The sequence below is a fragment of the Danio rerio genome, chromosome 20, assembly GCF_052040795.2.
Source record: "Danio rerio strain M-AB ecotype USA chromosome 20, GRCz13ab, whole genome shotgun sequence".
Lineage (NCBI taxonomy): Eukaryota > Metazoa > Chordata > Actinopteri > Cypriniformes > Danionidae > Danio > Danio rerio.
In genome coordinates, this window is record NC_141040.1 from 977,054 (window position 1) to 1,002,162 (window position 25,109).

The 25,109-nt window shown below is 39.5% G+C and overlaps 2 protein-coding genes and 1 long non-coding RNA gene across 5 annotated transcripts in view; 1 reads left to right on the plus strand and 2 right to left on the minus strand.

Annotated features, from left to right (window-relative positions):
* lats1 (large tumor suppressor kinase 1) overlaps nucleotides 1-25,109 on the minus strand; it is a 777,671-nt gene that overhangs the window by 429,140 nt on the left and 323,422 nt on the right. The window lies entirely within an intron of this gene.
* On the plus strand, nucleotides 16,863-23,664 carry LOC147832067 (uncharacterized). Its single transcript, XR_015518131.1, has 3 exons — nucleotides 16,863-18,376; nucleotides 18,926-21,336; nucleotides 21,749-23,664. It is a non-coding gene; the product is annotated as an uncharacterized LOC147832067 (long non-coding RNA).
* The window catches only part of rngtt (RNA guanylyltransferase and 5'-phosphatase), a 176,688-nt gene continuing 171,566 nt past the window's right edge, over nucleotides 19,988-25,109 (minus strand). Inside the window, exons 15-17 of one of the 3 annotated variants that reach the window (XR_015517531.1) lie at nucleotides 22,862-23,675; nucleotides 21,815-22,243; nucleotides 19,988-21,729 (exon numbers count right to left, since the gene is read on the minus strand). Coding sequence is in view for 1 of the 3 variants with exons in the window: in NM_212867.2 (NP_998032.1) it covers nucleotides 20,957-21,111; nucleotides 23,552-23,675 (279 nt within the window). In the remaining 2 variants the exon portion in view is untranslated. 3 annotated transcript variants of the gene reach the window in all.

Genomic DNA, 25,109 nt, shown 5'->3' on the forward strand with positions numbered 1-25,109 from the left:
GTTTTAGTGTCTGTTGTGTTTTTGAGTGTTTGTCTCCATCTAGTGTCTGAATAATGCGCAGGTTAGTGTATACTCCATCAGCTGTTTTAGTTTCTGTTGTGTTTTTGACTGTTTGTCTCCATCTAGTGTCTGAATAATGCGCAGGTTAGTGTATACTCCATCAGCTGTTTTAGTTTCTGTTGTGTTTTTGTCTGTTTGTCTCCATCTAGTGTCTGAATAATGTGCAGGTTAGTGTATACTCCATCAGCTGTTTTAGTTTCTGTTGTGTTTTTGTCTGTTTGTCTCCATCTAGTGTCTGAATAATGCGCAGGTTAGTGTATACTCCATTTTAGTTTCTGTCACGTTTGCTGTTAATAAATATTTAATAAACTATTACAGCAGTAATCAGAAGAATGTATTGTGGGTAATTTTCATGCTTTGTTGATAGTAATCATGTAATAAGCAGGATAAAGTACATCCAGGATGGTTATTTTTGCAGAATAAAGCCTGTCAGTCTTATATGAAAGTGCTCCAGCTCTTCATTTCAGGCTGCCAATAAACCTGTCGGCCTTTATTCTGTGATAACAACCACCTGGATGACCTTACTAGCCATTAATGAGACAGTTAACAGACACAGAATTAGACAGTGTCAATGTATTTTTTTTAATAATGTGAGGCAGTAAGAGAAAACACATTTCTTATACTATTTGCACCAAATGCAACAATATGTCAGCTCTGAAGTGTCATGTGTGTAGGGGGATTGGAAAAATAGCCTGCGGCATCAGCGCCTCAAGGGAAAGGGACTAAATCTGTGCAGACCTCTACCTGTGGACTTCTGTGGGTGGGAAGAAATGTAGGAAGAAGCAGGACAAAATATGAGATATGAAAACTCAATCCAGTGCAGGCCATGCACACAAAAATGATAGAAATTAATGATACATTCATTCATTTTCCTTCAACTTAGTTCTTTATTTATCAGGGGCCGCCACAGCGGAATGAACCACCAACTCTTCCAGCATATGGTTTGCACAGCGGATGCCCTTCCAGCCACAACCCAGTACTGGGAAACACCCATACACACTCATTCACTACGGTCAATTTAGTTGATCAATTCCCCTATAGCGCATGCGTTTGGACTGTGGGGGAAACCAGAGCACCAGGAGGAAACCCACGCTAACATGGGGAGAATATGCAAACTCCACACAGAATTGGCTTGTGACTTAGCCAGGATTTAAATCAGAGACCTTCTTGCTGTGAGGCCACTGTGCTAACCACTGAGCCACTGTGCTGCTCAATACTAATACAGTAATGTGATCTTTTCTATGGCAACACTATATCAATACACTGACGCCCATATTTACTGATATATCACTAAAACTGTAGTATAGTTTTTGGCTGAATGATAAAAACACTTTCTTTACAGTTCACTAAATTGAATTGAGTTTACTTCAGGTTAGTGGGTCACTACTAACAGTAAAAATAAAGGTGGTGGGATCATGGAAAGGTGCATCTCTGGATGCTGAACCCAGTTTTATGCAGCATGTTTGTGTTTTTGGCAATAGCTGAATGTTACGCTGTATGAGTAGAAATTATTTATATTTTTATTTTATGCCAAAAATCCTTTGACTTTAAAGTAAAGATGATGTTCCATGATGAAGACATATTGTGCATTTCTTTCTCTAAATCTGTCAACTTTTTTAAGGTGATTTTCTCCCTGTTTGAACCCTCAGATTCCAGATTTTCAAGTATCACCCAATCATAATAATAACTAAATCAATTAAAGCATATGAGAAAAAGTGTTTTGTGAACACTTACAATGTCCATCAGCGCTCTGATCTGCTAACTTCACACTGTTGAATCAGTTTTTTTCTTGCGTACACTGATTGCCGCGATTATGCATCTGCAATGGTGCAAACCATTATAGGAGATGTCAAATGCATATTTATAATATTTATTATTTTAATTATTATTAGGTAAAATACAGTCATTCACTCATTTTTCTTGTTGGCTTAGTCCCTTTATTAATCCGGGGTCTCCACAGCAGAATGAACCGCCAACTTATTCAGCATGTTTTTATGCAGCGGATGCCCTTCCAGCTGCAACCCATCTCTGGGAAACATCCACACATACTCATTGACACTCATACACTACTGACAATTTAGCCTACCCAATTCACCTGTACCGCATGTGTTTGGACTGTGGAAACCCACGCGAACGTAGGGAGAACATGCAAACTCCACACAGAAACACCAACTGAGCCGAGGTTTGAACCAGCGACCCAGCGACCTTCTTGCTGTGAGGCGACAGCACTACCTACATTGCCACTGCGTCCCCTAGTTATAATATATACCCCCCCTACCCCCTCGACAGAATCAAGTGTTAATTATGGAGTCAAACCCCCCCTGTAATTCGTGCCCTAACCACACCTCTAAAGCTAAAGTTAGAAGCAGAGTTCCTGGCTGTGTTTTATTTACAAGTGATCCCCCCTATGAAATATTCCTTTCGAACGATTCAACATCCACCTTGAATGACACTTAAAGTCATTTCTCTGACCTGTACTTGGCTTTTAAAATCTTTATTTTTGTAAGTTTTATTGATCTTCAGAGTCCACTTCGAAATCATTTATGCCATTTTTAACACAGCCAAGCTTCATGATGAAGCTAAGTTTCCTTTAAACAAGCAAACTATTTGCCAATGAGGCTAGCAAAGTCACTATTTTCTGCTTTAAAATAAGGTTATTTTGCTTGTTTTAAGGAAAAACTCACAAACTTTTGACTCATTTCAGAAAACCTGACCATATTTTGGTAGTCTAGAAAAGCTTCTTGATTGAAGACGATTTAGATATTTGAAACAAGACAACAACTCTAAGCAAGAAAAGCATTTATTTTCTGCATGTAATATTGCAATAATATAGACACAAGAATCGCGACAATAGTGAAGACTCTCACTGCTGTGTTCTCCATAATTTTGGGGGTGGATCTCTGTTTGCTTTTCCTCAGTCATTCTTTGGTGGAGCTCATCTCTGGAGACTTACATTTACAACACCACTGAAATAAAGAGAGTATGATCAATATGAATGCTTTTATATGTCCCATCTCATCCGGCATTAAAAAACACTCAGCGCTCGAGAGTGTGTGCAAAATCCTAATTGCAGGAGAGCCAATCATGTGCATGTGTGTGTGTGTGTGTGCTTCTTTGTGAGTACTTTCACGGAACAACCTTTTTTTTTAATACGTTTACCTCAAGGCAAGGCTGTCCTGCTCACAGTCAAGCAGATGAACACATTGTCTCTTTTGTACCGTGCCGTATTATTCTGGAAGACGCTGTAGATGGTTTTACCTTGAGTCGGCTTCTTTTGTTGGAGCCTTCTCAATACCCAACAACAAAAGCAACCTGTGGGAGAAATCATCTTAGCAGCCTGTGATTGCTGGAGTAGATGCAAGATGAGGGGTGTGATTAGTTGCGTTTGGAGACTTGCTGTTAGACAATTTTACAGATATTTACTGCGAAAAAAAACAAACATACAATGTTAGTCATTTTAAAACTTTTACAATAGCTTACTGCATATTATGAGTTTGCGGTAATCAAGTATCGCTACTGTAGTTGAAGACAAAAAATGAGACAGTTGATGAAAACATTAGTCACTGCTTGAAATTCATTAAATTCTATAGTAGATACTGAAAATACTGTATTAGTAGAGTAAATCTGTAAACAAATTACAGTAAAACTAGTGTAAAAATTGTCATACTGTAAAATTTAAATGTGTTTAACGGCATTTTATTATAAATGGAAGTTGCGGTAAGGCTATTTTACTATGAATTAAATGGGGTATATGCCGAAGCATGCTAATAGGACTTTTAATTTGCCAATAACCTGGGTTAAGCGCTTCCGGTGAACTGTATGCCATTGCAAAAACAGCACATTTAAGGTCTGTTTTCTTTAAAAATCAGTGATTTCCACTGGCTGAGTGATATCCAATAATAAGTTGGTCTCAGATTGTACAAGGAGCACTGCATTACATTACATTTCCCCCCGGCATGTCTTTATAATATGAGCATTTATTTGACCCCAGTATATTCAATGGAGCTTCTGCGCTAGCCTGCCGATTTTGACAGGCGTGTGCGAGTAACCGGCTTTTCGTCTCGTTTTACGTTTGAGCAAATAAATGAATGGCAGAGTCTATTAAACTGACTGTATTTTAACTACATTACAACATCGATGATGTAAAAGGAATCGTTTAAAATGGTAAACAACTAACAATAACAGGTCACTGGAAGTTTTAAGCATGGGAACAGCACTAGCTCGGCATATACCCTATTGCGGTACAACCATGCTACTGCAAAACTCATTTAGAGATAAGTTACTCAATCAATGCAGCCAGTAAGTTACCGCAAAAATACAAAAAAAATGTCTAACAGTGTATTTACTGCGCATTTATCTAGCTGTATTTGTGTTTACAGTATTGTATCTTTGCTGTAAATATACAGTAATATTCATAATGCAGTAACATACTGCATAATTGTCCTACGGTAAGATTTAGCTTATATTACAGTTAAATACCGGTAGCAGTGTATGATATTAGGAGTGCAAATAAAGAAAGGTTAGAGAGTGAACCAAACTGTAGACATTGACATGATTCCGTATCTCTGTATCGAGCATGGAGTCAACTGATCCGGTAAGTTACTGTAAAGGGGCAGTTGCTGAAAGCAGTATTGCCAGTAAGTTACCGCAAACATAGAATAAAACAACGTATTTACTGTGCAGTTATGTTGCTCTATATGTGTTTACAGTATTGTATATCTTTGCTGTAAAATATACTGTAATATTCACAATGTGACTTTAAAATGCATTAACGTACCCCAAAAGTGTCCTACAGTAACTTTCAGCTCATATTACAGTTAAATACTGTGTTATTTACAAAAATCATTACCGGTGTATGATATTAGGAATGCAAATAAATAAAGGTTAGAGAGTCAATCGAACTGAAGACATCAACATGAGGGCTCCGGAGTACACAAATTCCCTTATATATGTTTAGCTAATCAGTAATGAGCATGGAGTCGGCCACTCCGGTCAGTTACTGTAAAGGGGCAGCTGCTGAAAACAGTACTGACAGTAAGTTACCTCAAAAATGAAATAAAACTGCATTTACTGTGCATTTACTGTGCATTTACCTTGCTGTAAATATGTTTACAGTATTGTATACCTTTGCTGTATAATATACTGTAATACAATGCGGTATCATACCGCATAACTGTCCTACAGTAACTTTCAGCTCATATTACAGTTAAATACTGTGTTATTTACAAAAATCACTACCGGTGTATGATATTAGGAATGCAAATAAAGGTTGGAGAGTGAACCGAACTGAAGACATCAACATGAGAACTCCTGAGTACACAAACTCCCTTATATACACTTAAATAATCAGTAATGAGCATGGAGTCGACCACTGCGGTTAGTTACTGTAAAGGGGCAGTTGCTGGAAACAGAAAATTACTGTAAAAATACAATTAAACAGTGTCATTACTGTACATTTACCTTGCTGTAGTGTATATGCATTTACAGTATTGTATATTTTTGCTGTAAAACATACAGTGATATTCATAATGCAGTAACATACCGCATAACTGTTCTACAGTAACGTTCAGTTCATAATACAGTTAAATACTGTTATTTACAAAAATCATTAGAAGTGTATGATATTACGAATGCAAATAAAGGTTAGAGAGTGAACCGGACTGTACACATCGACATGACTCCCTTATATATGTTTAATTAATCAGTAATGAGCATGCAGTCGACCAATATGGTTAGTTACTGTAGAGGGACAGTTGCTGGAAACAGTGCAGCTGTTAAGTTACCGCAAAAATACAATAAAACAGCGTATTTACCGTGCTTTTATCTTGCTGTATATGTGTTTACAGTATTGTATATCTTTGCTATAAAATATACTGTAATATTCACAAGGCTTTTCATGCCGTAGCATACCGCATAACTGTCCTGCAGTAACATTCAGTTCATAATACAGTTAAAATCGGGTGATTTACAAAAATCCTTAGCAGTGTATGAAATAGGAGTGCAAATAAAGAAAGGTTAGAGAGTGAACCAGACTGTAGACATTGACATGAGGACTCCTGAGTACACAAACTCCCTTATATATGTTTAACTAATCAGTAATGAGCATGCAGTCGACCACCACGGTGAGTTACTATCAATGGGCAGCTGCTGAAAGAGTATTGCCAGTAAATTACTGCAAAAATACAATAAAACAGTGTCATTACTGTACATTTACCTTGCTGTAGTGTATATGCATTTACAGTATTGTATATTTTTGCTGTAAAACGTACAGTGATATTCATAATGCAGTAACATACCGCAGAACTGTCCTACTGTAACTTTCAGCTCATATTACAGTTAAATACTGTGTTATTTACAAAAATCATTACAGGCGTATAATATTCGCAATGCAAATAAAGGTTAGAGAGTGAACCAAACTGAAGACATCAACATGAGGACTCCTGAATATACACTTAAATAATCAGTAATGAGCATGGAGTCGACCACTGCGGTTAGTTACTGTAGAGGGGCAGCTGCTGGAAACAGTGCAGCAAGTAAGCTACCGCAAAAATGCAATAAAACAGTGTATTTACTGTACATTATTATTGCTGTATATGTGTTTACAGTATTGTATATCTTTGCTGTAAAATATACAGTGATATTCACAATGCAGTAACATACCGCATAACTGTCCTACAGTAACGTTCAGTTCATAATACAGTTAAATACCATGTTATTTACAAAAAATCATTAGCAGTGTAAACTCCCTTGTATACGTTTAACTAATCAGTAATGAGCATGCAGTCGACCAATACGGTAAGTTACTGTAAAGGGGCAGCTGCTAGAAACAGTGCGTTACCACAAAAAATACCACAACAGTGCAACTACAAGCAAAAGCCTTCTCCATCTCTGCCTCCAAGGAGACAACTCTCGCCTAGTGCGCTCAAACTATCCATTTCAATCTAAAACACATAAACACCACCACAATAGTCATCACACGCCTGCTGTCATGGCAACCAGGCTGTTATTAATGAGACGCTCCTTCATCTTTATAGCGAATGGCTGGGAATGAGATGGGAACGGAGCTCTTTGATGGGGGGAAATTGGCCGACTCAATCTCGAAAGCGACAGGGAGATGCTTCACAAATCACTTAATCACAGGCCTTACAGGTAAATAATAACACACCTGTGTTGGCATATTCACTCTCTCACATATTTAAATGATAAATGATTCGAGGCTTGCTGGGGATGGCCACTGTTTTGCCCCGGAGCAGAGCTTGTCCTCTGAAATGATATCAGCCAAATGAGGGAGACGTGCCACTTCCATATGCAAGACTGTGTATGGAAGGAAAATGATGATGGGACTGTTGAATTATTATTAAATCATACATAAAATCTTTTGTTTTATTTTAATCAATCATCAGTTATATTAACTCAATCACAGCAAGTTTTCTGTGTATTTTAATTTCAAGTTTAGCTGCGCTTATTTGCAATTAAAGGTGAAACCTTTTGTGATTTTGGGAGAGGGGTCTGGCTGCAGACTCGGTGCAGTGCAATCTGAGCTGCATCCAATGCTTTTTAATGCGCTCACCTAACCCCACCCCTAACCCTACCCTTCACAGTGATGTCACTCACTCCAATGAGTGCATTGTGTCTGACATTGCATCGCTGAGTGATGCAATCTCAGCTTGCATCAGAAAGGCTGCATCCATATACTATTGGATTTTGGGAAAGTATTAGTAAATTATGGATCATTTAGAATGCTTGGTTTTGATTTGAAATGAGATACGGTGTGTTTTCCACCAAGGTAACTTGGAGTGCTGATATATAATTGGCTCAGCTGGCATTGGGTGGGTTAAATGACCAAAACAAAGACAGCCGTTCCGGCATGTAATGCACATGTTTAAAGCAGAATATCTGACTTCAGCATTGTTTTTCCAACACAATCTCACGGCAATTTGTAACTTTTTCATTTAGTGGCTAACTCGTATGAATTCGTACGATCTAATTCGTACAATTTAGTACGATTTGCTCATCCCCCAATGACGGTTGGGGTTTGGGGTGGGGTCAGGTGCCACGCCTCCTTTTTAAAATCGTACCATTTCGTACGACTGAACTCGTACGAATTCGTACGAATTAGCCACTAAACTGGCAAAACGTAAAATACTTACGTTTTCTTGTGAGATCAGGCTGTGTTTTTCAGATAAACAAGAACGTTCACTGAGCATGATCTGAATATTTGCACACATATTATAACACTGTGATGCTTCAGACGAGTCAAACACTTACATCCAAATGTCATTTTAGGTGGGCAAAATAATGGATGGCTTGAGCCTTTAGTTCAGACTAATGCAGTCATTAATATAGTCATTTATATAGATATACAGTATAAACAAAGTACACAACCAGATGGGTGTCAATGGGATAAATGCAGGGTCTCTTTCAGTGTTTATAGTCACTCTGATCTCACGAGGAAGCGGAACTATTTTGCGTTTTGTCTGGTTAGTTTCTAATTAGTATACAGTCAGGCATGCAGTAAACCCCACCAAACCCTCCACTAAACCCAAACCGCGACTAGGGGGATGAGCAAATTGCACTAATATGAATCAATTCCCCTATGGTGCATGGGTTTGGACTGTAGTGAAAACCGGAGCACCCGGAGGAAACCCATGCCAACACAGGGAGAACATGCAAACTCCACACAGAAACACCAACTGGCCATGCCTAGACTTGAACCAGTGACCTTCTTGCTGTGAGGTCACAGTGCTAACCACTGAGCCACCGTGCTGCCCCTCTGTAATAATAATATTACTATTTAATAAACAATTATTGGAGTGTGCTTTTTACAAGAAAATACCATTTCAGTCTGTTTAAAATAAAATCACAAGCTATATTCCGTGTGTTGGTTTTCATTAGCAATTTGTCAAATTTACTAGCGATTTGCGAGTGTACAAAGTTGTTTTTTTCAGTGAAGGAGCTCTGTTAAGACATCCAGACAAAATGTCTTCAAGGAAAGTGGAGGGAAAAAACGCTGCAGTAAGTGAGAACTTGAGAGTGTCACATTGGCAGGGGTGAGTGTGTGTGGTGGTTTCAGCTGAAATGTTCCCGTTAGCCGTCACCGCTAACTCAAAGTCGCACCAGAGCCGGACATCAGACACACAGAGAGATGATGGCCACCTGCTCTGGAATCTCCTCATGACCACGGTATTGTCCCTTCACTGCTTTATTTACCATGGTAAAAGTGCTGTAAGTGTTGAGTTCCAGGGATGAAATACAACATTTGTATAGTTTACAGTAAACTAATCAAAATACTGGCAGCACAATAGCTTAGCAGTTAGCACTGACATAGCATTTAAAATGAGCCGAATCAACACAATTCTTGAGTTTTTTGAGGACTAAATGTTTTATGTTCAATCCACTTTAATTTGTAAAAAACCTACCCAGGTTCATTCTGATTATGTACCCCTGTATACATTTCTTGAGAGCGCCAATTACGTCCCAGGAGCTACGTTTTTTTGCAGTTTTTGCTTTCTTGAATCTATCAGAGCCCGCTGTGTATGCTTTTTCAGATCTCAAATTTCTCTCACGAGTGCCATTCATGCCTGCGTAAATCCATTAGAGGCCGCTATCGACTGACTGCCCGACCGACCGATCCCCCCACCCTCACCCTTCCCTAAGTCCAGGGCTTAATTTGTGCCAGAACACACCTGATTTGGCAACTCTGAAATCTCAACCGCCCTCCTCCCCCGTCCACTGTTTACTTTCTTCTGCGACTTACCAACCCTCTTCACTTTCGTCCGTGACAAACTCTCACTCTTTACTTCATCCGTAACAGCCCCCCGCTCCTCACTTTTGTCCTTTATAAATGACACCCCTCCGGGTAACATGCCGAATCCGTTAACTAACGGGACCTCAAATCTCTAATTAAGCACTGCATAAACCCAACTGATAGTGTTTTAAAAAGCCCCGATCACTGCCTTGCCTTAACCCAACCCTCAGTGTTTTCGAAAGCAATCCTGAAAGCCATGTTTCAGATTTTACCCCGTTCTCACCCTGTTATTTACTTGTTTATTTCAATTTTTGGCTTCTGTTTTTGCCTTACCTGCTTTCTAGAATGGTTCTTAGATGGACTCGATCCTCGTAACTGTGGCCATCTCAAATCCTCCGACGTACGCGGTGAGCCACTGGACAAACTGGTAACAGTGGAAAAGTCGTCCATACTGAAGCAAGCAGTCGGCTTATACATGTGAAGAGGAATGGCATCATAGCATTAATTTTACAGATGAAATGTAGCCGTATGTTCCTCTGGCTACGTAATTCAAGATCTCCAGAAATGTACACAGGGCTACATTTTCAGCCACCATGGCGCAGTAGGTAGTGCTGTTGCCTCACAGCAAGAAGGTCGCTGGTTCGAGCCTCAGTTGGGTGAGTTGGCATTTCTGTGTGGAGTTTGCATGTTCTCCCAACGTTGGCGTGCGTTTCCTCCGGGTGCTCTGGTTCCCCCACAGTCCAAACACATGCGGTACAGGTGAATTGGGTAAGCTAAAATGGTCTGTAGCGTATGAGTGTGAATGGGTGTTTCCCAGTGATGGGTTGCAGCTGGAAGGGCACCCACTGCATAAAAACACATGCTGGATAAGTTGGCGGTTCATTCCGCTGTGGCAACCCCAGATTAATAAAATGACTAAGCGTTGTAGCACACCCGTGCGCTTGATGCAGAAGTAGAAATCAGCCTTAAGGAACTAATCTTCTACTCCTCCTGCACACGTGCCTGTGCGCAAATAAACGAATCACTCCCTGAGAAGACTCATCGTTCTCGAATCATACAAAAGATTCGTTCAAAATGAATGAATGGTCCAAGAACGACTCATCACTAGAGCCTATGTTGGAAAAATCAATTAAGTGAACGTAATGGATTTGTATTGGGACAACATGAAGGAATGTTACGTGGAATTCAGCATTTTTTACAGTGTTAAATTTATACAATGGACAAAGTGTCCTAAATTCCTGACAGATCCGACTGAGAGAAGTGTGACAGCTCTGGGCGTTTCACCACAGCATGGGGATCACAGGGGACAACTTGCGTTTTCACATCTCATTTTACAGCTCAGAGGAGGCTTAGGAGATCTCAAGCTGTTCAAAGTTTCAGACGTTTCTGTTATCTCCTCTGTGAACGTTTGCCATTTTACATAATTCAAAAACTGCATGGGATTTCTGCATCCCTGGGCCCAATTAAACCAAGGGGAACACGAGCATTTAAAGAGGACCTATTATGCGGAAATCACTTTTATAAGAGGTTTAAACACAGGTGTTTGGCAATATTCTGTGAATATAACCAGCTGTTAATGTTAAAAGGTTAATTAACTGTATTGTTTACAATCAGACATGATCAATACAGCTGAAACACTTTGATTGACATTCTCCATTTGTACGTGTCATCAGAAGAGGAAAAGCTCCGCCCACTAGTGAATATCTCTCCCTAATTAGCATAGGACAGGGGTTTTCAAAGTGTGAGGCGCGCCTCCCCTGGGGGGCGCCAGAGCATGTCAGGGGAGGCGCGGGAAAAAATATTATATAATAAAAATATAATTATTAAGTTTAATTATTATATGTATTTTTTATTATATTTAAACGTTTTAATCAAACAAAGCTAAAAAAAATCATACATCAAAAATAAGAAAACCTTTTTTACCCAGAAGGCCATAGCTGTGAATTCGCTTCTGTTTGGCAAGCCCACCAATACAGGTATATGCCTGCTACAATGGATCGGTTTCTGAGACCCCCCCGATTCAAAGCCTTCAAGTTCAGGGCTTAAACCCAAAAGACGACGATATGATGATCAGTATTTGAGTTTAGGATTTACGTGGACAGGACCAGCTGAAGAACCACGACCTTTATGTGTGGTTTGTCAAGATATTTTGGCTAATGACAGCATGAGACCCGCTAAACTTCGACTGTTTTGACTGGGATGGACAGTTCTTGGATCTGTTCTAATCATATTGAACCATCATCCTAGTTTTAAAAACGTTATATTAAAATACTTGTTATTACTCTGTAAATAATTGCACTTTCATGCAAATGATGATAAAAGTGAGTTAACAGTCTGACATCTGTCTGTGTCTTTATATATATATATATATATATATATATATATATATATATATATACACACATATGTATGTATGTATGTGTATGTGTGTGTGTGTGTGTGCGTTTGGAGAAGGGGGGCGCCAATGAATAAGTTGTGTCAAAAGGGAGGCCCACTGTCTTAGACTTTGAAAACCCCTGGCATAGGACATTAGTCTTGTTTTTGAATCTGCCTCTATGCTGACACACAGGCATGTGTAGCTCCGCCCTCATCTGAAATTATTAAGCGACAATCACCAAAATGGCACAATTAGGTTTAAAGCCTAAAAGTGTCAGATTCAGAGAGTTAGAAAACATTGTCTGTGGGTTATTTGAAACTGAAACACACACATACACACTCTAGAGACATTACATTTGAAATCTTATAAAAAGGGACATAATCGGACCCCTTTAAACAATCATTAAAAATACACAGCTTTTTAAATAAAACTATAATGTATTATCTGGTCATATCACAATTGAGTGTACACAAAAATATCAAAGTTTTAAATGTTATTCCAATACTTACCTTTCACTACTTACCACTTTATAACCAATGCATTACTAATCCAGCAGATGCAGTTCAGTATGCATCATCACAAGTAACTAAACCCAACTGTGGTATTGTCAATCCGCTTGTTAAGTGATGACGTGTTTGTGACGTTGTTATACTATTTCAGGGTTCAAGCCGCCATTCACTTGAGTGGAGAAAGAATTCGTTCATGATCACTTTTTATTCATATCGCACATTAAAGTTAATTTTATATAAAGTCATAGTGTACACAACAATCTCTGGGCTTGCTGCATAACAAAAACCAAAATTTTAACAATTTATAAAACAATAAATCACTTTCTGGCCATCGGATATTAGGCATGTATATATATATATATATATTGCGATCGTGACTTTCGAAAGTATTAAATCGCTTTGTAAACGTTTATTATTACCATTTCAAGAATCTCCCCATTCAGTTGAATAGAGTGCTTGGACCCGGAAGCCGCTTCACGTGACGTCACACTTAACAAGCGGAAACTCCCAAACCCATCTTTGTCCAGTCAGAATAACTGTTACCAGGGGGAGTGACACATACAACTGAGGTAAGATCCAAATGCAGGTTTATTTGTCGTCAGGCAAGCACTGGTCAATACAGGTGCAAACGGGTATGTGTAGGCAGTCCAGAATCGTAATCAGTAAACAGGCGAGAGGTCAAAAGGCAGGCAGCAGGCAGGGAGAACAAGAGTACAAGGCTAGGTAAAACACGGGGAAACAAGACAAGGAATAACGCGCTGTAATGTCATCTACTGATAAACAAGCCTCGGCAAACTGAATGGGTGAGTGTGTGGGTTAAATAGTGTGTGCAATCAGTGTCTGACAATCCTCAGGTGGTGTGGATGTTATCAGTCTAGATGAGTAAGCATGTGTGTCTGGGTGAAGTGCATGTATGAATATGTAGTCCAGTGATGGCGGAATTGTAGTCCATAAGAATGGTCATGATGACAGCACATAATATTAGACTAGATATTCTTCAAGACACTAGTGTTCAGCTTAAAGTGACATGTAAAGGCTTCACTAGGGTAATTAGGGTAAAGTTAGGGTAATTAGGCAAGTCATTGTATAACAGTGGTTTATTCTGGAGACAATCCAACACTAATATTGCTGAAGGGGTGAATAATATTGAGCTTAAAATGAGTTTAAATCAATTAAAAACTGCTTTTATTCTAGCCGAAATATAACAAATAAGACTTCATCCAGAAGAACAAAAAATACAGGAAATACTGTGAATAATTCCTGAATCTGTTCAACATTATTTGGGAAATAAGTGAAAAACTGTAGTGTACATGAGTGTTTGAGGGTGCAGAGCTTCAGTGCTTTCCCCGTGTGGACTTCTCCTCACCTCTGCCCGCAGTATGAACGTGTTTGTCCTGGAAAACACACTTTATTAAAGCTCAAAGTGACCGTAGAGCCTGAGTCGCTGCTGAATGCTGAAGATCTGCAGGCTGAAAGTGCTGGAGATGCGGCTTTCATCATCCCACGCCGTCCTGCTTCCGCTCCGCATCTCGAACAGAAAGTGTCTCTGTGTCATCATGTCAACACTGGAGCTCGTGTGAAAAACTGATCCAGGAGCAGTGTACTAAAGTCGCTTCTGTTGATTATCATTCAATCATTCATTCTCTTTTCGGCTTTATTAATCTGGGGTCGCCACAGCGGAATGAACCGCCAACTTATCCAGCATATGTTTTACGCAGTGGATGCCCTTCCAGCTGCAACCCATCACTGGGAAAGATTCATACATGCTCATTTACACACACACACACACACACACACTACAGACAATTTAGCCTACCCAATTCCCCATTTAGCGCATCTGTTTGGACTGTGGGAAAAACCGGAGCACCCGGAAGAAACCCACACCAACACGGGGAGAACATGCAAACTCCATACAGAAACGCCAACTGACTTAGTCGAGGCTCGAACCAGTGACCTTCTTGCTGTGAGGCGATTGTGCTACTCACTGCGCCCGCCACTGTGATGTCATCACTCTACATTTAGTCATTTATTTTCCTTCGGCTTATTCCCTTATTTATCAGACAACACCACAGCGGAATGAACCGCCAACTATTCCAGCATATGTTTTACACAGCAGATACTCTTACAGCCGCAACCCAGTACTGGGAAACACCTATACACACACTCGCTCATACACTACAGTCAATTAAGTTGATCAGTTCCCCTATAGCGCATATGTTTGGACTGTGGAGGAAACCGGAGCACCCGGAGGAAACCCATGCCAACACGAGGAGAACATGCAAACTCCACACAGAAACACCAACTGACCCAGCCGAGGCTCGAACCAGCGACCTTCTTACTGTGAAGCTATTGTGCTACTCACTGCGCCACTGTGACGCCATCACTTTACAATTAGTCATTTGTTTTCCTTCGGCTTATTCCCTTATTTATCAGACAACCCCACAGCGGAATGAACCGCCAACTATTCCAGCATATGTTTTACACAGCAGATACTCTTACAGACGCAACCCAGTACTGGGAAACACCCATACACACACTCGCTCATACACTAGTCAATTTAGTTGATCAATAGCACATGTGTTTGGACTGTGGAGGAAACCGGAGCACCCGGAGGAAGCCCATGCCAACACGAGGAGAACATGCAAACTCCACACAGAAACACCAACTGGCCCAGCTGGGACTGGAAACAGTGACCTTCTTGCTAGTCTTATTAAAGCTCAATGTGACTGAAGACGTTGCTGAATGCTGAAGATCTGCAGTTTGAGAGTGCTGGAGACGCGGCTTTCATCATCCCACGCCGTCCTGCTTCTGCAGGGAAAGCCTGTGAACACTCTGTTGAACATCATCTGGGAAATATTTAAAAAAGAAAACAATCCACAGGAGGGCGAATAACTCTGACTTCAGCTGTACATCTTCAATAGCCTGAGCTCTCGATTTAGCGGTCAGTCTACGTTCCTACTCTCACCTACGGTCTTGAGCTTTGGGTCGTGACTGAAAGGACAAGATCTCGGATACAAGCAGCCGAAATGAGCTTCCTTCGAAGGGTGGCAGGGCGCATGGATAAGTCGAGGAGCTCTGACACCCGGGAGGGGCTCGCAGTAGAGCCGCTGCTCCTCCACATCGAGAGAAGTCAGCTGAGATGCCTCCTGGACGCCTACCTAGGGAGGAGTTCCAGACTTGTCCCACCAAGGGACTATGCTGGAAGGACTATGTCTCTCGGCTGGCCTGAGAACGCCTCAGGATCCCCCTGGAGGAGTTGGAGGACGTGTCTGGGGAGAGGGAAGTCTGGAGTTCTCTCCTAAGACTGCTGCCCACGCGCCCCGGAAAAGCAGATGAATATGACCTGACAATTTTAGGAGCTGTCCCTTTATCTGAACCCTAATCTAACAGGAAGACCTCAACATGTTATTGTTGTGTATTGCCAGTGTAACATGGAGATATTAAGAAAGTGTAGAGATGTTTGTCTTGTTTAATAACACGCATGAGCGATGTGTTTATTGACAGGGTCGTGGTTTTCTGCTTTGCTCTAAATCTCTCGCTGCTTAAAGCTCATGGCGTCCTTCATTTCATCTCTCAATCGCCCGAAAGAGCGTTTGAGGCCTCATAAAGCCATCATGAGTGCAATATGAGCCGCATATTGATGAGCTCCGCGCAGCGTTCGTCTTCTGAGGGAACGACGAGAGCAGGATGTGAAGGTGAAAATGAGCTGCTTCTGCACACCACTGTAAACAGCAGACGAGACGCGGCAGAGGAATGAACAACTACATCTTCTTCAGCTCTGACACTTCAATTACCTGCGACAACCGCTGAAATCTGCACACATCCTAACTAATGACACAAACAATCGACATATTCCAGCGTTCTGCTCAAATGAGCTCACATGATGCATTTAGTCGCCCATGTGAAATGAAATATGGATGATATCCAGTTTGATAAGACTGTAAATGATCCACCAACGGCTTAAACTAAATAATCTCAATCTTAAAAATAAAAGCCAGATTATTTTGCTTAGCCAAATCTTCTAAATACCAAATAGAAAGAACCAAATCTCCTACCACAGCTCTGCTGAGGACACTCAGGCCCCGTTTACACTAGTGCGCTTTAGTTTTAAAACAGCGTTCTAGATCCGCCACCAATAATGTATATCACGTGACCATTGGCGCACTCTGGGCATGCGTGTTCTAGTATAAACAGGAAGCATGTGTCTCGCTCGGCATTTGGTTATTGTTAGTCAGCAAACGCCGGTTAAACACTGAACGCGAAGGCGAAGAAAGCAAGAGAGGTGTTTATGTGGACAGACGACGAGGTCGAGTTACTAAACGTAACAAATGAATAACTGCACAATGGCGCCTGAAACAGACAATAGTGCAAACAGCGCTCCCATTTCTGTGTCCATGTTGTTGTTTACAGTGAAGGCTGGTCTGCTGTCTTCCGGTAGCGTTAAAGCCATGTGTTATAGTCATGTGATAGGGGCTTGACCAATAAGGGAAGGATACGCAATGACACAAAAGCCCCAATCAGGTAGCGAATCTCAGCAGCCCCGCCTCCGTTTTCAGACGTCTCCGTTTTCCCTCATCCACACTGAGACGGAGCAGCAGCGCTTCAGAATGAAAACAGCCTCTCCAGCGTAAAACTCTCCAGCAAAACTCCGGCGTAGTGTGGACAGATGGCGTAACCGTAGCAAAACGTATGCGTTTTCAAACTAAAACGCACTAGTGTAACAGGGACTCAGATCTACTCAGCCTTACTGCCTAATGACTACAACCTCATTGACACCCTCTGCCAATGCATTGATGAAATGAACAGTTGGATGTCCCAAAACGTTCTTCAGTTAAACAAAGAGAAAACTGTCATTGCGTTTAGGAACAGAGATGAGCTTCTCAAGGTGAATGCGTACCTTGGCACTAAAGGTCAAACAACAGACAATAAGGTCAAGAATCTTGGTGTGACTCTGGAGTCAGATCTGAGTTTTAATAGTCATGTCAAAGCAGAAACTAAATCAGCACACTATCATCTCAAACAACAGTGCAGGAATCAGATGCTTTGTTTCCAGTGAAGAAACTTGTTCATGCTTTTATCAGCACTAGGGAGGATTACTGTAACGGCCTCCCATTCCAAAAAGGTAGTCTGACAGTTGAAGCACATCCAGAACGCAGCTTGAGTTTTTTTTTTCTTAACTTAATTTTCATTTATTTCTGAACACAAGACTTGTCTAGAAAATGCTTCTCACTTTAGTAATTTTTAGATATTTTTACTGATTACAGACTCACACTAAGGAGGGGTTTGGGAACAAACAAATCGCTGAACGATTCATATGGGAGTCGCTGGGATAATCAGGTAAAAATCAATGCATATTTTAAGACAATAAAAAGTGTTTTTTTGTCCTTGCATGCAGATCAGCCTGCTGTTGGAGACCCCAAAACCAAAATACGACCTTTTATAATGCATAAGATTCGCTCTTTAAAAGTAATTTGTAACGATCTTGCATTGCTTAATTTATAAAAGTAACTAAATACTAGAGATACAGTGTTGGAGAAAGTTATTCTTAATATTAATGTCTTACAATATTGTAACACTCTAATAACATGTTTAGTTGCCCAAATGAAATAAAATATGGATGAAATCCAGTTCGATAAGACTTTAAATGCCAATGAGGTAAACTTAATAATCTTGGAGACGTCTGTTAAGCCTGGTTTATACTTCTGCGTCAAGTGACCCGTGTAACCCACGGCGCATGCAACGCGCGTAGCTGTGCATTTATACTTCTGCGCGCTGTCTCTGTTGGTCTGCATTAACACTTCCGAAACGCTAGTTGGCATTAATGTTCCTCTGTGTCGAGTTTCTTCGCCTGTGTTTTGCTTTTCCTGAACACTTCCGGGATGTACAAGTGGCTCAAACTCGCTCATTTTGAGGCAGGAACTGGCGGACGTGCAGCAACTTTAACTATGAGGTAAACACAGAACAAAACTTTCCATCCGGAGCTCCTTCACGGGACTCCACACTTGTAAACAATCGCTCCATCAGGCTCGCACCATTCACGCGGCTCTTGGGTCCCGCCCAGACTCGTCAGCGCTGCCAAGCCGACCAATCACAGAGCTTGCGCTACGCATCATTGCGACGTTTAGTTACATTTTTTGAGAGGTGCACTTCAGTGACGTCGACGCCCACGGCGAAGGGCTATGCGTCACCGCCGTAGCATACGCCGGCGTTTGACGCAGAAGTATAAATCAGCCTTTAATAGATTAATAGGTGCCGAAAAAGTCCACAGAGGGGTGGTGATCACCAGAATGGGGAAGTCCCAGAGTAAAGTGAGAAAATAGGATACTCCAGGGGTTTGGAATATGGAAAAACTCTCTTTACACTGTTTTCATCTGTATTTACATTACTTGTTTAAATTTTATTTATACTTGTCTCTTTTATTTGTTTATGTAAAGTAGAGGTTCCCAAACTTTTCAGCCCGCGACCCCCCAAAATAACAATGTCAGTGACTCGCGACCCCCATTTTTCAAGGTGGTTGTGCTGTGAATATATAAAGGTTGCAGACACAACTAAAGGCATATATAAACATGAGCATATTGACAACACAAAAATGCAACAGTCCATTAACCATATAATGTTTTTATAGTCATTTATTAATTTAATTACATTTTAATAAAAATTTAATTTAATTTAATTTGTATGTTGTTGTTTCTTTAACGCAACGATTAACTATCTTCTGTGGGTTATGAATAAAATATGGTCATTCAAATAGTTTAATCAAATTTATTTAAGCTTTGGAAATCACCAAGCGACCCCTTGTTTTAGCCAAAAACTCGCTTAATTTTGACTAATTATTTCTGAAAACAAGACTTCTTTTGTTCTTGAATTATGAATTTGTAGATATTTGGATTAGAAACAAGACAAAAAACCCTTGTAGTGTGGTCCATGGTCACATACAGCGGGAGAAATAAGTATTGAACGTGGCACCATTATCTTAGAAAACACATTTAAAATTTTCACCAGATGTCGGTAACAACCAGAGAAATCGATATATGCAAAGGAAACGCATCTAATTAGTTTACAAGAGAAGTTATGAATAATAAAATGAAATGACGCAGGGAGAAAGTATTGAACACATGAAGAAAGGGAGGTGTAGTTGGGCACGGAAGTCCCAGACAGCAGCTGAAATCTCTCAGTAGTTCTTCAGCAAGCCTCTGCCCTTCCTCAGTGTAAATGAATGTTGATGTATTGAATACTTATCCCCCGCACTGCATATGAATGTGTGTGTAGATACTGGAACAGCGGGCAACCGTATTGGATTTATTGCTTTAATATAGTTTTTCCTCCAAAACAATAAAGAGCCAAAAGATCCAGGAAAAAATGAAACACACCTGGCATTTTTAACAAACAAAACCTGAGAGAAGAAAAAAAAAAAGGTTGGGGAGACAACTTTTAAATAAAAGACATACAAACAGCCAAACACACACTCTCACCTAACAAACACAATCGTAAGACATCAGCCTGTGGGTTAGTGATCAGTGTTAAGAGCTCCACATCTGCTGGAAGTTCATAGGACTCAGAAGGTCTGAATCCACATACTCTACACACACCCCACGGCTCTGTTCGGTAAAAAAGCAGAACAAACATTGCGGAGAGCGACGGCTACAAATACAAAACATAAAGGAGAAAACGATGCAAGTCATCTTCAGTTTTATTCTTTTAAATAAGAACGCGCCTCAGCACTCAATGTTGGAACAAGCTCTTACGCTGCAAAAAAAAGCCTTCTTATTCAGATTTCTGACTTGTTTTTAGTCCAAACATCTAAAAAATCTTAATTCAAGAAGCATTTCTCAAGACAAGTAGAAGTTACTGCTTTGTTTTTAGAAATAAAGTGAGGTTTTCCATAAAACAAGGAAAATAGTCAGCCAATGTGGCAAGTTAATCTTAGTTTAAAGCGAATACAATTATTCAGCCAACCCCATAGGCAGATTATTCTTGTTTTAAGGAAAAACTCACAGAATTTTCACAGATTATTTCTGAAAACCTTGTCTAAAAAAAAGCTTCTTGATTTAAGAGTTTTCAGATGTTTGGACTGGAAACAAGACAAAAACTCTGAGTAAGAACAGCCCATTTTGAGGCGCATCAGTGTTTTTAAATCCACCCCAGACATCTTCAAGCACAGAAGCCAAAAAGCTGAATGTTCTCCAGAAGTCTCTCGGGAAGAGCTGCGGAACATTTTGGGAATAAAAAACGGTGAAAGGGAGCGAGTCCGGTGTGTCAGTGCTACTGCGGGATGCTGTTGGCGCTCCTCTTGGGTGGCGGTGGGGGCATGAGGTCCGAGTCGGCTGGGTTTTTGCGGGACTGAACCTGAGCGCAGCGCTCCAGAAACTCCAGCAGGATCTCCTTGGTGACGGGATGCTGGATACTGTTACACACGGCTGACACACAACACACACACACACACAGATTTATTATAGTCAGCTCACATAGTTAAGTCAAGTTGCTCTAAAGTCAAGCTCTTAATGTCTTTATAGCTGGACAGTGTTGGGGAAAGTTACTTTTAAAAGTAATCCATAACAATGTTGTGGTTACATTCAAACGTAATGTGTTACAATCTGACATTGTAACATCTTTAAAAAGTAACTAAATATTAGAAATGTAGTGTAGGGGAAAGTTACTTTTTAAGGTAATACGTTACAATATTGTGTTAATTCATTTAAAAAAGTAACCAATTACTACAGATGCAGTGTTCTGAAAAGTTACAATCTGGTTACTTCGTTAAAAAAAGTAACTAAATAATAAAGATGTAAGATGCAGGGTTGGGGAACGTTACTTTAAAAAAAAAAAAGAGTAACAATCTGGTCTTACTTTATTAAAAAGTATCAATACTAAAGATGCAGTGTTAAGGAAAGTTACTTTTAAAAGTAATGTGTTACAATCTTACAATCTGGTGTCATTTCATTGAAAAGTAACTAAATATTAGAGACGTAGTGTTGAGGAAAGTTACCTTTTAAAGGTAATGGGTTACAATGTGGTGTTACGTCTTTAAAAAGTAACTAAATATTAGAAATGTAGTGTAGGGGAAAGTTACTTTTTAAAGGTAATGGGTTACAATGTGGTGTTACGTCTTTAAAAAGTGACTAAATATTAGAAATGTAGTGTAGGGGAAAGTTACTTTTTAAGGTAATACGTTACAATATTGTGTTACTTCATTTAAAAAAGTAACCAATTACTAGAGATTCAGTGTTCTGAAAAGTTACTTTTAAAAGTAATAAGTTACAATCTGGTCACTTCGTTTAAAAAAAGTAACTAAATAACAAAGATGTAGGATTTAGTTACTATTTAACTTCATTAAATATGAACTAAACATTAGACACGCAGGGTTGGGGAACATTACTTTAAAAAAAAAAGAGTAACAATCTGGTCTCACTTTATTAAAAAGTATCAATACTAAAGATGCAGTGTTAAGGAAAGTTACTTTTAAAAGTAATGTGTTACAATCTTACAATCTGGTGTCATTTCATTGAAAAGTAACTAAATATTAGAGACGTAGTGATGGGGAAAGTTACACTGTAAAAATGGCCGTGATTTCAACGGTAAAAAACTGTAAAAATGCTACAGTACAAATCCATAACCTGGTTAACGGCATGTTTCCTTAATATATACGGCGAATAACCGTAAATTGATTTTCCCAGAATCACTTTTTATGCATTTTATTGACATTAATATGGATCTTTTTAGTTGTTTCCCCATCAGTTATGTACATTAGAGATTTATGTTACATCTAATGTTGATTAACAATGTTTATCTCATGACTTTAATTTTATGCGTGTTACCATACTGGTGTTTAGTAGCTGTGTGAATGACACTGAGCACCTTCTATATGCTGATACTCTTTTCTGCTTGTGGGAAAAGTTGATTGTGATGAGCTTTGGCTCATTATGTAACTTCCTCATCACCTGCATGTGGGTGTGCTGACGTGTCTAACTGTGTAACAAAAGATGTGTAGATGTTGATCATTCAAAATACAGACATATTACCTCTATAAATTCATAAAATACAGTAATTAACCGTAAAAATGAAAAATTACTTTTACGGTTTGTACCGTGTTTTTAACGGTAAAGTACTGGCAACCACAGCTGCCGTTTTTTTACCGTAAATTTTACGGATTTATTTTTTACAGTGTACTTTTAAAAGTAATACATAACAATCTTGTGGTTACTTTTAAACATAATGTTTTACAATCTTGTTACTTCATTTAAATACCCTTCAAAAAAATCTGTAATTTTACGGTTTATTTCCAGCAGCTGGGGTAAAAAACGTAAAATAGCGGCTGTAAAATTACAGAAATTTACCGTAAAATAACAAATGTTTTAAATTTCACTTTAAGTAAATTTCTGTAATTTAATTACCCATTATTTTATGTTATATTTTTGTAATTTAATGACCATAATTTGATTTAATTTGATTCATTATCGTGACAACACTAGCGGGAAATGGACATTTTTAAAATTTCAGTACCGATTTGTAGCAAAGATGACACTTTCAAAAACCCTACTAATAAACTTTAGAATAAAACCATCCCATAATTATCATTTTAATCTGTTAATGCGATATTGGTGAACTGTGTCTAAAAAGATTGCGCATATGTTTTCCATTTGTCTTGTACGTTCTTTTACTGAGAAGAAAGAGAGCAGCACAGATTTGCATTATCATATAAACATGCAGCTATGGTTTAAATTAGCAACAAGGTTTGCTGCTCTAAAGCATTTCCAACTTCTTAATGCCCCTTGGTGCTGCTAATAACAGGTATTTCTCAATTCTAGACTCAGAAACTGAGCCTGACCCTGGCTTGAGTCGAACACATATGAATCTTACCCATGGCCGTGTCGTATGCGTTAGGGAAGCTCTTGTCAACTCTCTGCCGCATGAACACCCAGGTGTTGTTGACGAACGTGCACTCGATTATTTTATTATCGTACTGCTTCAGGTCCTTTGTTATCTGGAGTGAGAAAGAATAATGGGCAAATCAATGCTCTGGCATGAATTCGAAGAGAGAAATTACAGCAGCATCGCTCAAACCAAACTGCATTATTGTGAACGTGTACAAGCCACTCAAATAGTGGACAGATGAAGCTGATCACGCTCTCAATTTACCAAGACTGCACTGGCTGAAAACCAACGATTCACACAGTTATGTTCAACCCTGCTCCTGGAGAACACTGAGATTAACTTTAAGTTTAATTAAACACCTCGACTTACTGAGCAGGGTCTTCAAGAGCAGGAGGACACATTCAGACATACACTGACAAAAAACTGTTCAAACTACCAATTTAAAATGAGCTGGGTTTTTTGGGGGACAATTTAATTGTTTTATGTTCAATCCACCTGAATTTGTAAACAATTTAGCTAGCTTAATCGATTTGCGTAGGGACAACCTGACGGAATTGTGTGGAACCCTGTTTTTTAATACATTCTGTTATGTATATTTGTTACTACATACAGTGCATCCGGAAAGTATCGATAGCGCTTCACTTGTCCCAAATGTTTTTATGTTACAGCTTTATTAAATGGATTAAATGGATTGATTTCCTCAACATTCTACTAACAATCCCCCATAATGACAATGTGGAGTTTTTGAAATTGTTGCAAATTTATTACAAATAAAAAACGTGAAAAAAAAATCACATGTACATCAGTATTCATCAAAATGTTACCACTTTAACCCCAAGAGCTAAACTTTAAAGTCGTAACAAACGGTGTGTATTTACAATGCAAATGTAGGCAAAAACTATGTACGTGATGTCCACCCATCAGCGTCTGATTGACATATTACCAAAGTCCCTTTAAGGCAAGTCATTTCACTCGACGGCCATATTTTAAACGCTCTCGGGCAGTATGCTCGGGCATTCTGTTTGAAACATTAAATTCTACAAAATTGCCTGCCAAGCTTACGATTGAATTTCATATCAGGAATCACCAATAAAATTAAACAACAACTGTCTCTTTAGTTTCATTTCTAAACATCCAAATCACACAAAACTGCAGAAACTCATATCTGGTCCGAGCCCCTCCCCTGGAGTATCATCAATTGATAGCGATCGATGATTGGCTCCTGTACTAGAAGGCAGGATTTATTCGGCATAACGTGATTAATGATTGGCTCCTGTAGTAGTAGGCGGGATTTATTCACCATAGGGTGATTGATGATTGGCTCCTGTACTAGAAGGCAGGATTTATTCGGCATAACATGATTAATGATTGGCTCCTGTAGTAGTAGGCGGGATTTATTCACCATAGGGTGATTGATGATTGGCTCCTGTACTAGAAGGCAGGATTTATTCGGCATAACATGATTGATGATTGACTCCTGTACTAGTAGGCGGGATTTATTCGGCATAACATGATTGATGATTGGCTCCTGTACTAGAAGGCA